The 12,783-nt window shown below is 47.6% G+C and overlaps 1 protein-coding gene across 1 annotated transcript; it reads left to right on the top strand.

Moving 5' to 3' along the window:
* The first annotated feature begins 7,666 nt into the window (after positions 1-7,666).
* On the top strand, positions 7,667-11,050 carry LOC121453445 (small integral membrane protein 33-like). The gene is made up of 3 exons (XM_041660235.1): positions 7,667-7,882; positions 9,665-9,746; positions 9,822-11,050. The coding sequence occupies exons 1-3, from the start codon at positions 7,874-7,876 to the stop codon at positions 10,052-10,054; spliced, it is 324 nt and encodes a 107-aa protein (XP_041516169.1). The 5' UTR covers positions 7,667-7,873; the 3' UTR covers positions 10,055-11,050.
* Positions 11,051-12,783: the final 1,733 nt, after the last annotated feature.

Here is a 12,783-nt window from a genome sequence, read left to right as displayed (position 1 = left end):
AGAGGGAGTGCTGGGCTGAGGTGGGGGGGCGGGGCTGGCCCTCCAGGAGCTTCCTGTCAAAGAATAGAAGGAAACAGATTGGGACTGGCTCCAGGGGCCCCAGTAGAGCGCACATCCCAGATGAGGATGTGAGCCTGAGCAGCAGAGGCTGTGAGAGGCCTCTTTGGGCTCCCTGGGTTCTGTGTGCAGTGGTCAGTGGTGCCAGTCTGCCCCCAATGCTACCTTCCTCTCTGGGCGATCCCTCTGGTCTCTCCCTGCAGCACCTGTGGTTTCCCCCAAGCCTACTGTTCCAGACACACTCTCCTCTCCAAGGGCCCAGCCCTAAGCTCAACCCACCAGCTGCCCATGCTCTATAGACTAAGAATTCTCCACATTCCTCTCCCCACTCAGGGCTCCTAGTCCAGATGGGACTTGCAGCATCCCTTAGGGAGGCCTTACAAGCAATCTCCTTATTCCTAATAGAAAAACAAGAGGCGGACTGGGCAAAGAGCTCAGTGGGGAAAGAACTAGCCTTGCAAGCATGAGAACCTAAATTCCAGCCAGACAAGGTGGTTGGCCTCTCCCAACACTGGAGAGGCAGAGATGGGAGAATCCTTGGGGCTCACTGGCCCTCCAGCCCAATTGGTGGGTCCAGGTTCCTATGAAAAACCCTGTCTCAGAAAACAAAGTGGATGGCTCCGGAGGGACAATAGCTGAGGCTGGCTTTTTGCCTTTGTACAGACACTTGCACTGGTGTGCGTGCACATGCACACGCACACACACCACACACACACACACACCATACACATGCACACATACATACACACACACCCCACCACACACACGCACTACGCACACATCATGAGGATCACATGCCAGGTATTTCCCTCCTCTCCCCAGTCCACTGGGGTTAGGTGTCCCTGTGCTTGGGCAATACCCTGTCCTTACCCTCCATAGCATGCCTCAGGCTCTCGCTATCTCCTGAAGACTGAAGGCCAGCTGTATTCTACACAAGCTCACCATGCAGTGAGGCCCCAGCACGTACTCATTGAATTAAATCTAAAACACTTAAGAGTAGGAGAAAGAAATGAAGAACAGAGACATCAGACATACAATACTTCCATTTATGTAAATATTTATTCTAGACAGGGTTTATCTCTGTGTAGCCCTGACTGTTCTGGAACTCACTCTGTAGACCAGGCTGGCCTCAAACTCAGATCCTCCAGCCTCTGCCTCCTAAGTGCTGGGATTAAAGGCATACAACATCATTCCCTGCCTCTTAATTTATTGATTGATTGATTGATTTTTAGGTAGCACCTGGTATAACTCAGACTTGTCTGTAACTCACTTTGGAGGTCATACCACCCATGACTTCCTAACCCTCCCGCCTCCACTTCTCTTGTGTGGGTCACAATACCTGGCTTTCTTATTTATGTGTGTATTTATTTCATGATGTTGAGATCTCAGGGCCATGTACAAGAGAGTCAAGCATTCTTCCACTGAACATACTTCCACTGGCCCTTGTTTGAGAGAGATTTGTTTTTTCTCTTTCTTTGTTTCTTTTTCTTTTCTTTTTGGCTTTTCAAGACAGGGTTTCTCTGTATAACAGCTCTGGCTATCCTAGAACTCACTATGTAAAATCAGGTTGGCCTCAAACTCACAGAGGAGAGGGTCACCTGCCTTTGCCTCTGTCTCCCAAGTGCTTTGTAGGGACTGGAAAGATGGCACAGTGGAAAGAGGCCCTCTTCTAGCCAAGCACAGGCACACACATGCTACACGGACGTATGTGCAGGTGAATACCCAGCACATAAAATTAAATTCAAATTAAAGATTTTATTTTTATTGGTGTGTTTGTGTGTCTGTGCGTTTGCCACATGTATATGGGTATATGGGTGTCCATGGAGGCCAGGAAAAGGGGTCGCTTTCCACGGAGCCACTTGTGTGAGTGATGGAAACCAAGCTCGGGCCCTCTGGCAAGGCGGCAAGTGCTCTCAATTGATGAGTCTTTCTCAAAAGCCTGCTTTTTGTTTTGTTTGTTACTTTTTTTCTTTTAAAGGTGTAGTTATTTGTGTTTTCAATGTGTATGGGTGTTTTGTCTGTGTGTATAGCCTGTATACCACGTGCATGGAATACACTCTCAGGCCAGAAGGGGGCGTCAGACCTTCTGGAACTGGAGCTACAGATGCTGAGCTGGCATGTGGCTACAGAGATGGATTGAACTGAAGAGGGATCCTTTGAAAGAGCATCAAGAACTTCCAACTGCTGAGCCGTCTCTCAAAACCCTGGGTTTTGTTGTTCTTTGTTTATTTAAAAAATTTTTTTTTGAGAATTTCATGCACGAGTACTGAATTTGCATCATTTCCACCCCTTCTCTCCCTTCCAGCTCCTCCTGTGTCCCCCTGCTCCTTCCCATTCATGGCCTCTTCTTCTCCAAATATTATTGTTACTTTATATACATTTGTGGTTTTGTTTATTTACTTTATTTTGAGACAGGCTTTTACTCTATAGCCCAGGATGGCCTCAAACTTCCTGTCTCAGATGAAATTCAGCAATGTGAGAAACAGGTAAACTTGGAAATAGCTCAGTGGGGACCTGGGTTTGAATCCCCAGAACCGGTATAAAGCTGGGTGTGTGGCTGTGGTTCTTCAGTCCCAATGCTCCTGGGTGAGTGGGAAAGAGCCCCTGGGAAGCTTCAGGCCAGCGAGCCCGGCACAGGCAGCGGCAAACAGAGGCGGGGTTGGAAGTGACACCCGAGTTGTCCTCTGCCTCCGCGTAAATGCTGGCTCACAGGCACACCCACACTTACACACATGAACATGCACACGCACGCAAGTTCACACACATCACATACACGATAAAAGCAAATGTTAGTAACAGGTAAGAAACACACTTGTATAGAGTTTAAGGAGAAAAAAAGGTTTCTCTGGCCTCAGGAGCAGAAGAACACATTCCAGGAAAGGCTGATGCCCCAGCTGCCAAGAGGGCAAAGGCTTAGACGCCAAAGGGAGAGGGACAGCTGTAATGGTGAGTGTGGATACGGGCAAGTGATGGAGAAGCCTGAGGCCAGAAAGTCCACTCTCTTCTTCACAAGTGAAAGTCTTGACTTGGGGCAAAGTCCAGATTGCATCTTTCTAAGATACAAAAGGACCAAGGTATGTGGGGGTGGGGGTGCAGAAGATCATCAGAACCTTCGATTCCGTGGGGAAATGATCAGTAGATTTCATCCCCGCCACCAAGAGGCTTCAGGAATTTGAGGGTCAGGTCAATATCCTAGACTCAGTGGAGGTGACAGGGTGTGGGCAGCTTGGATAAGAAGCAAGAAATCAAAAAGCTATTGATACTTACTGCTTCAAGTCACTAGGTGAGGGGGTCTTCTGGAGTCTACTGATCTCCATGTGAATAGAGGCCAATTTGCACCCAGGGGCAAGATGAGGAATGGCTTATTATGGGTAGCTAGTTGGTACCAAAAATTACCTTGGAAAAACTAGTCCAGGAAGTGTGGTGATTTTATTATGTGTATATGTGTTGCTTTTATTGGTTAATGAATAAAGAAGCTGCTTGCAATAAATGGCTTAGCAGAATAGAGCCAGGTTGGAAGATACACACATACATACATATTAAAGATGTATTTATTTGTATTTTAATGTGTATGGATATTGTACTTGTATGTATAGCCTGTATACCACGCGCATGGAGTGCACTCTCAGGCCAGAAGGGGGCGTCAGACCTTCTGGAACTGGAGTTAAAGATGCTTAGCCACCAGAGGGGAAAAGACGTGAGCTGCCAGCTGGAAACTTGGTGGTAGGTCATGAGCCTTGTTGTAAAATATAAAATAGAAATGGGGCTGGAGAGATGGCTCAGAGGTTAAGAGAACTGACTGCTGTTCCCGGGGTCCTGAGTTTAATTCCCAGCAACCACATGATGGCTCACACCCATCTATAATGAGATCTGGTGCCCAGAACACTATATACATAATAAATAAATTTTAAAAAGAAATGGGTTAAATTAAGATATAAGAGCTAGCCAATAAGAAGCTAGAGCTAATAGGCCATGCAAGCAGTGATTTAATTAATATAGTTTCTGTGAGGATATTTCAGGGCTGAGCAGCCAGGAACAAACAAGTGGCCTCCTACAACAGGGCGGTGTACACCTGTAATTCTAGTCCTCAGGAGTCTGAGGCAGGAGAGTACTGAGCTTGAGATCAGCCTGGGTTACTTAATGTGACCCTGTCTCAAACAAAACACAAATAACTGGTCATGGCCTACCATCCTAGCACTCAGGGTGTGGAGGCAGACAGATTGGGAGTTTAAGTTCTTAGCTACATAGCAAGTTTAAGACCAATCTAATCTACATGAAACCTTTTCTCAAAAACAACCAGAAAGGGGGGCTGGAGAGGTGGCTCAGCGGTTAAGAGCATTGCCTGCTCTTCCAAAGGTCCTGAGTTCAATTCCCAGCAACCACATGGTGGCTCACAAACATATGTAATGAGGTCTGGTGCCCTCTTCTGGCCTGCAGGCATACAGACAGAACATTGTATATATAATAAATAAATATTTTAAAAAAACCAGAAAGATGTTTTGTTTTTTTTTATTTTTTTTAAATATTTATTTATTTATTTATTATGTATACAATATTCTGTCTGTGTGTGTCCACAGGCCAGAAGAGGGCACTAAATCTCATTACAGATGGTTGTGAGCCACCATGTGGTTGCTGGGAATTGAACTCATGACCTTTGGAAGAGCAGGCAATGCTCTTAACCACTGAGCCATCTCTCCAGCCCCCCAGAAAGATGTTTTGCAGTGATGGCATAAACCTTTAATCCCAGCACTCAGGAAACAGAGGCAGGTGGATCTCTGTGAGTTCAAGGTCAGCCTAGTCTACAGAGCAAGTTCTAGGACAGCCAGGACTACACAGAAAAAACCCTATGCCTAAAAACTCAAAAGAACAAAAACAAAACAAGTAAACAAAACCCAGAGAGAAGGGGCTGGAGAGATGGCTCAGTGGTTAAGAGCACTGCCTGCTCTTCCAGAGGTCCTGAGTTCAATTCCCAGCAACCACACGGTGGCTCAAAACTACCTACTGCAGGATCTGATGTCTTCTTTGCCATAAAGGCATACATGCAAATAGGGCACTGAATGAATGAATGAAATGTCTGCCCTGCCAATGCTGAGGCAGGCATGGGCAGCCTGTAGATGACAGTTCTGTTGAACTTGTCTAAGTTGATGAGGACAACTGACCAGGTCTCTTCCTCAGGAGGACACTAGATCTCTTTATAGATGGTTGTAAGCCATTATGTGGTTGTGGGGAATTGAACTCAGGACCTTTGGAAGAGCAGGCAGTGCTCTTAATCACTGAGCCATTTCTCCAGCCCAAATAAAGCACTCATATATGTCAAACAAATAAATCTTTAAAAAAGAAAACAGAAAAGATTCTCTCTCTCTCTCTCTCTCTCTCTCTCTTTTTTTTTTTTTTTTTTTTTGGTTTTTTTTCGAGACAGGGTTTTTGGAGCCTGTCCTGGAACTAGCTCTGTAGACCAGGCTGGTCTCGAACTCACAGAGATCCACCTGCCTCTGCCTCCCAAGTGCTGGGATTAAAGGCATGTGCCACCATCGCCCGGCTGCACCACCATCGCCCGGCGTCTCTTTTGTTTTTTAAAGATGTATTTATTTATTATATATACAGTGTTCTCCCAACATGTATGCTTACAGGCCACAAAGCGCCAGACCTCATTACAGATGGTTGTGAGACACCTTGTGGTTGCTGGGAATTGAACTTAGGACCTTTGGAAGAGCAGTCAGTGCTCTTAACCTCTGAGCCATCTCTCCAGCCCTTAAATCATAGTTTTATAGGTGTCTGTTTATCATAAGGTTAAAAAAAGTGTGGTGGGGTAAAGAAGTGAAGAAGTGAGGATTCTTAATATATATTATTAAATATTGTAAAAGTTATTTATTTAAAAAAGTTATTTATTTTGCATGTGTATGGGGGCGGGTACATTCAACTGTGTGTCAGAGGACACAGGAATGAGTCAGGTCTCTTCTACCATGTGGATCCTGGTGACCAAACTCAGGTCATCAGCCTTGGCAGCAAGCACCTTACCAGATGAGCCAGCTCATCAGCCTGGGATTTCTGTTTTACTAGTTCCTCTTTAGGTCTTTGTTCTCAGCACAGAGAAAGAACAAATCTTTACAGTGAGGTGTACAGCTCATTTCCAACTTGTCTAACAGGTTTGTGGTTTATACCAGAAAGACCCCTACCTACCCCTCTTACCCTTGAAAAAAAAAAAAGGTAGATGTACCAGCTACCCTCAGCCGATGTTTATATATCTATACACTTTATGAAAATGGTGTGGCTGGGCAGTGGTGACCCAAGTCTTTATTTTTTTTGTTTTGGTTTGGTTTGGATTTTTTTTCAAGACAGTTTCTCTGTAACTTTGAAGCCTGTCCTGGAACTAGCTCTTGTAGACCAGGCTGTCCTCGAACTCACAGAGATCCGCCTGCCTCTGCCTCCCTAGTGCTGGGATTTGCCTTTAATCCATGTGAGTTCGAGGCCAGCCTGGTCTATATAGTGAGTTCCAGGACAGCCAGGGCTACATAGAGAGACCCTGTCTCAAAACAAGAACAACAATAATAGATGGCCTGACAAATAAAGGTTTTTACTGTGCAAGCCTGGCAACCTGAGTTTGCTCCCATGAATCAACATAAAGGTGAAAAGAACCAGCTCCACAAAGCTGACCTCTGACCTCCACACACCTGCATGACGCAAGGGCCCCCATATACACCATGCATGTGCACAAAAACAGTCACACAATAAATAAAAAATTAAAATAAATTTAGAAAAGTAGTTTAGAGCCGGGCGGTGGTGGCGCACGCCTTTAATCCCAGCACTCGGGAGGCAGAGGCAGTCGGATCTCTGTGAGTTCGAGGCCAGCCTGGTCTAGAAAGAGCTAGTGCCAGGACAGGAACCAAAAGCTACGGAGAAACCCTGTCTCGAAAAATCAAAAAAAAAAAAAAAATCAAAAAAAAAAAAGTAGTTTAGTTCTTAACATTTTAGAAATAAATGTGGTAAAGCAAAACATGGACGACAGAGCTGTTAGGCTACAGTGATCGAGGGCATTATATCCAGGATATTACAGACAGAGCTGTTAGGCTACAGTGATCGAGGGCATTATATCCAGGATATTACAGACAGAGCTGTTAGGCTACAGTGATCGAGGGCATTATATCCAGGATATTACAGACAGAGCTGTTAGGCTACAGTGATCGAGGGCATTATATCCAGGATATTACAGACAGAGCTGTTAGGCTACAGTGATCGAGGGCATTATATCCAGGATATTACAGACAGAGCTGTTAGGCTACAGTGATCGAGGGCCATTATATCCAGGATATTACAGACAGAGCTGTTAGGCTACAGTGATCGAGGGCCATTATATCCAGGATATTACAGACAGAGCTGTTAGGCTACAGTGATCGAGGGCATTATATCCAGGATATTATGTAGGATGTGCGATCAGAGTGCTTGATATTTTACGTATAACAAGGAAAGAGCAGAGGGCCTTGGCTTCAGGAAATGAGAGCAGGAGCATGGGCAGGTCCTAGGGAGGGAGTAACTGGAATATGCAGGAGGAGGCGTGGGCAGGGCATGCAGGAGGCACTCAAGGAAGTGGCTAGGAGGAAGATCAAGGTACTCTCAGAGTTGAAGACTGGCCCTGGGAAGCCTAGATGTTTCTGTAAGGACAGGCGCGGGAAAGAATAGTGAGGGTGTGTGCAGAGGGTGTGTGCCTAGAGCACGGCAGACGTGGCAGCTCCGGGTAGGGGCTGAGCTAGGCAGTGAGCTCTCTTCCTTTGCCCAGCTGGTATCCAGTCCCAAGGGAACTCTGCTCCAGCCCCGGACAATGCACCAGGTAGACTCTGCTTGCCCCTTCCTGCCCACCTGGCCTGATTCCCTATGGGGCCCCACACCTTTCCCAACCTAAGCTTCCTTCTCCCTTTCTACACCTGGGGTTGTTTTTGTGCCCCTGTGGGGAGGCCCATAACAACCCCCCAGGCCCCCACTCAGCTCTGCATGGGCAGCAGTATTGAGTTGGAATTTAGGGACATTGTGACTGACGGACTAAAGGAAATACTTTTGTCTGATCTCATAGCTCCAACTGTCCAGAGAGTGGGCCAGGCTTAAGGCTCAGAGTTAGAGAGACCCCCAATTCCCAGTATACAGTAGAATGACGACTGGAGGGGGAGGCCACCTCACTAACTCTGGACTTCTCATCCTTTACTGAGATCCCCTGTCCCTACTCAACATCCAGCAGGGTTGGGACACACTAGTGACATGGGTTATGTCCTCAGCAAGGAGACATAAGATCCTGGCAAGGGTAGATGACTGGTGCAGGATGTCAACCCATCCTGGGCATAGCCAGGAATCTACACCCGACTCCAGTCCTATCTAGGCCCCTTGAACTTGGCCCCAAGCCCTAGGGGAAAGGGGACATACATATGGGATGTAAGTATGGGCACACATCCCACCTCAGACCAAATTTCTGGGGCTCATGTCCCCTCCTCCTATCCCAGCTCAGGGTAGCGCCTTTCTGCTCCTCAGTGACTTAGAACAGGAGAGCCCCTAAGACTGGACAACTCCCTTTCTCCAGAACATCTCAAGGCAGCTGCTGCTCTCTGCTCACTGCCCACTGCCCGGGATGTGGGGCAGCAGCCCAAAGAGTACTCAGATTTCGAGCACAACCCAGGATGTATTTGTGACTCTTTTTTTGTTTGTTTGTTTGTTTGTTTGGTGGGTTGGTTGTTTTTTGTTTTTTTTTTGTTTTGTTTTGTTTTTGTTTTTCGAGACAGGGTTTCTCTGTGGCTTTGGAGCCTGTCCTGGAACTAGCTCTGTAGACCAGGCAGGTCTCGAACTCACAGAGATCCGCCTGCCTCTGCCTCCCGAGTGCTGGGATTAATGTATCTGTGACTCTTGCTGGAGACCTGGGAAGAGGAAGCAGTGAAGGGAAACTTTGGAGACAAACTGTATTTACTACGCCAGACTATAATAAAGCCTCTTCCTCTGCCTTTCCTGAGTGACTTTACACAGTCTTTCAGGGGTGGCTGTTTTTCTGTTACTGTCTATTTCTCTGCCTCCCACCCCCATTCCTGTAGCTCCCCAGGTCTTTGTCTTTCAGTTTATTGTTCTTTTTTTTATTTATTTAATTTTACTTTGTGCACATAGGTGTTTTGCCATGGGTATTGGGTCCCCGGGAACTGGAGTTACAGACAGTTGTGAGCTGCCATGTGGGTGCTGGGAATTGAACCCAGGTACTCTGGAAGAACAACCAGTGTTCTTAACCATTGAGCCATCTCTCCAGCCCCCAGTTTATTGTTCTTATGAGTGTGTGTGATTACACAAACACACACACACACACACACACATTTTCTGTTTCTTAGATCCCTCCTCTCCTTTGACTTTTTTTTTTTTTTTTTTTTTTTTTTTGGTTTTTCGAGACAGGGTTTCTCTGTGGTTTTGGAGCCTGTCCTGGAACTAGCTCTTCTAGACCAGGCTGGCCTCGAACTCACAGAGATCCTTCTGCCTCTGCCTCCCGAGTGCTGGGATTAAAGGCGTGCACCACCACCGCCCGGCTCCTTTGACTTTTTCTGTATGTTCATACCCACATCAACCTCTGTCATCTCTCCTCTTCCCCCAGGATGGCCACTATCCTCAGCCTTCTCCACCTGTGAATGGGTCATTGGAACAGGAGCCTCAAAGGCGGCTCCCCGAGATGCTAGGTGAGGTCTGGGAAGCACCGCGAGGGGACGGGCTGCCCTTTGTCGCTGCAATCATCGCTGCCTTTGTTCTCTTAGCGATCTGCATTGTGTTGGCGGTTCACTTTGGGCCCACATTGCACCAGGGCCATGCCACTCTCCTCACAGAGCCACCAGCTCTAAAGCCAGAGAATGGCATTTACCTCATCCACTGGCGGCTGCTGGACCTACAGGACAATCACAGAGAAACCCAGCCGGGACTTCCTATCCCTCACTCCGGCTCTGCCCTAGATGGACACAGGCCGAGCGTTGATGAAGTCACATATCTGTAGGAGGGTCATTTGGAGTTGGCCTGACTATTCTCAGAACAAGAAACTGGACTGAAAAGTGAATTGGAACCTGGGTGTTGGACTACAGACAGTCCTCTGGACTCGGCGAGAGCAACCCTCAGATATTTAATGAGAAAGCTCCATGGTGACAAGAGAAATAAAAGCCACTTGAGGACCTTGCCCACAGACATGGTGCCAAGATCACCCTTACAAGGTTCCCCTCAGGGATCTCCAGATACTCCTCAGAGTTCCTGTTCCCTCCCTATACTTCTGATCTCCATCCCTTTTGAAATAAAGAGAAGGTTCCATCCCTGCGCAGGGATATCAGGTCTACAGAGAAGGCCCTGCCTCTACACACTGCTGATCCAAGGAGAACTCAGGCGAGAACTGTGCCGTGTCTTCTCTGAGACACTGGGTGCCGGGAAAGGAGGCTTGTGGATGACACCCAAAGCCCCTGGAATTCTTAATCTCCACTTAGATTCCAAGATTGGCCTTGGTTTGTCCCCCAAATCTGCCTTGCCATCCTAGGATGTGATGGGGGAGTTTGGGGGCTCTTATTACCTCTTACTTTTTGAATGAGTGTGGGCTTGTTGGAATAAGCCTAAAATGTATTCCAAATCACTTCCGGATCCAGAAAATTCCAGCTAGCGGGAAACCAGGAAAAGAAGAGGAACTCTGTGGAACTTGTTTGGGTCTATCCCGGCAGGGAATTAGTCAGAAAAATATAGACTGGGGCCCGGGAAACCAAGTCGGGCCTCCTGGTGGCTCTCTGGAAAGGCGCCCCTTTCTCTGGTACCTCCACACCTCACTCATATGCAGTCAGAAACATGCAGACATAAACCATATAAACTGGGCGTGGTGGTACAGTCTTTTAATCCTCGTACTTGAGAGATGGAGACAGGAGGATTAGAAGTTCAGGATCATTCTCAATGACACAGCAAGTTTGAGGAACACGCTGTTTATTAAGAAAAGGGGGAGGGGTTAGTTGTGGTGGTGCATGCCTTTAATCCCAGTACTCAGGAGGCAGAGGCAGATGCATCTCTGAATTCAAGACCAATTGATCATATACAGTGAGTTCAAGGCCAGCCTGGGCTACACAGAGAAATTCTGTCTAAAAAAAAAACCAAAACACCACGGTGAACACACAGGTACCAAGCAATGACGTCAGTATTTGAACTTGAGCTTTACCAGCTCCACAGTCTAGGAACCATCCTGGGGACTGGTAAATTGAACACAGTCAAGGTGGGGAGGCCCTTGATTCTGGGCTGGTTTCTGGAGAAGGAACATTGGCTATGATACAGGCTCCTCAGTGTTGGGGGCAAGATGACTGTGACGGTCAGGAAGAGAAGGGACTATCCCCCAGTTGATTTCCCTGGCTCTGCTATCCTCAGAGTGACTGGTTTCCTCTGACGTGTGTGAGTGTGTGCGCGTGTGTGTGCATGTGTATGACTTCTCCAAAGTGACATTTCAGAAACATATGAGGGCTGAGGGCTCTCAGTGGTAGAGGGTTTGCCTGTGTGAACAAGACCACAACTCTTGATTCTCAGTTTTGGAGAAAACACATACACATAAAACAAAGAGAAAGAAATACAAAGTGACACCCTGAGCCGGGGTGAAGGAAACGAAGGTAGAGGGAGGCTGCATGTAAAGCCTAGGTGGAACGGGTAGGTGGACTATCTGCCCTCCCACGTGGGGTGGCAGTGCCACCAAAGGTGGGCTCAGTGACATGTCCTCCAGTGTCCCCAGGGAACATATTCTTCCTCCCTGATCCTCTCACAACTCTCACTAGAGAACGTCTGGTCAGTGGCCTCCGCTTCTTCGAATGGTCACTTCCCCGAGACACAGCTGTGTACCACCGGTGGCATCCATGTGCTAGCGCCACTCAGCCCTGGCTCCGGAGGCAAGGACACTGAAAGCAAAGGTGGGGTGTGCCCTCGTGTGCCTGGTGGGCTCCATCTGGGTTGAAATGACAACTATCTCCTGCTCCCCTGTAGCAGGATAAGGAAGAGTGCAGGAAGTGTGTTGTATATGCAGCCAGACACGGACGATGCGTGCCAGGTCTGTATAGCAGTCACAGCCTAGCTGCAGAAAGATGGTGTAATCTGAGCGGTGTCTTTAAGAGGACCACATACAAGGAACATGATGTAAAGAGACCACAGAGAGTAAGTTCGTCAGTGTCACACAAATACCAGTGCTAGGGGCAAGGGGAAGAGGCTCCTCCAAAACCCTGAGAATAGATATGCTTACTGAGAAGGTGGCCTGGCAGGACAGCCCACTGTGATTACATACAGCGAACAGAACGCATGTTCCTAATGCGCCTCCCTCCCTCCCTCCATTCACCTGCTGAAGCTCCCATTGAACACATATGACCAGAAGCTGGTCTGCTGGTCCCATCCAGACAGGACAACAAGGACCAGAGAATGCTAGAGCATCGATGGTGGCAAATACTTGACCTATCTTAGTTTTACCTGGCAAGTGACACCAAGTTTCTACATGGTTAGTCCTCATAAGAACCCTATGATCCCATTCCATAGGGGAGTAGGCTCAGGCTCAGAGAGAGACATACAATGGCTCACCCAGGAATGTGGGACTCGTCGGGAGATGTGAGATCTCTGTGAGTCACCCCCTCAGTCACTGAGGGAAGCCCCCTCGATCACCCACTCAGTCACGAGGGAAGCCCCAGTCAGGATGCTGAAGGATCACCAGCAGCTCAGACAAGGCTGCCCCGTGCC

This window comes from Microtus oregoni, unplaced genomic scaffold, assembly GCF_018167655.1.
Source record: "Microtus oregoni isolate MIOR12 unplaced genomic scaffold, Mior012 000011F_ref0000422, whole genome shotgun sequence".
NCBI lineage: Eukaryota > Metazoa > Chordata > Mammalia > Rodentia > Cricetidae > Microtus > Microtus oregoni.
The sequence above is the reverse complement of the archived record's forward strand: the minus strand, read 5'-3'. Positions and strand labels throughout refer to the sequence as shown.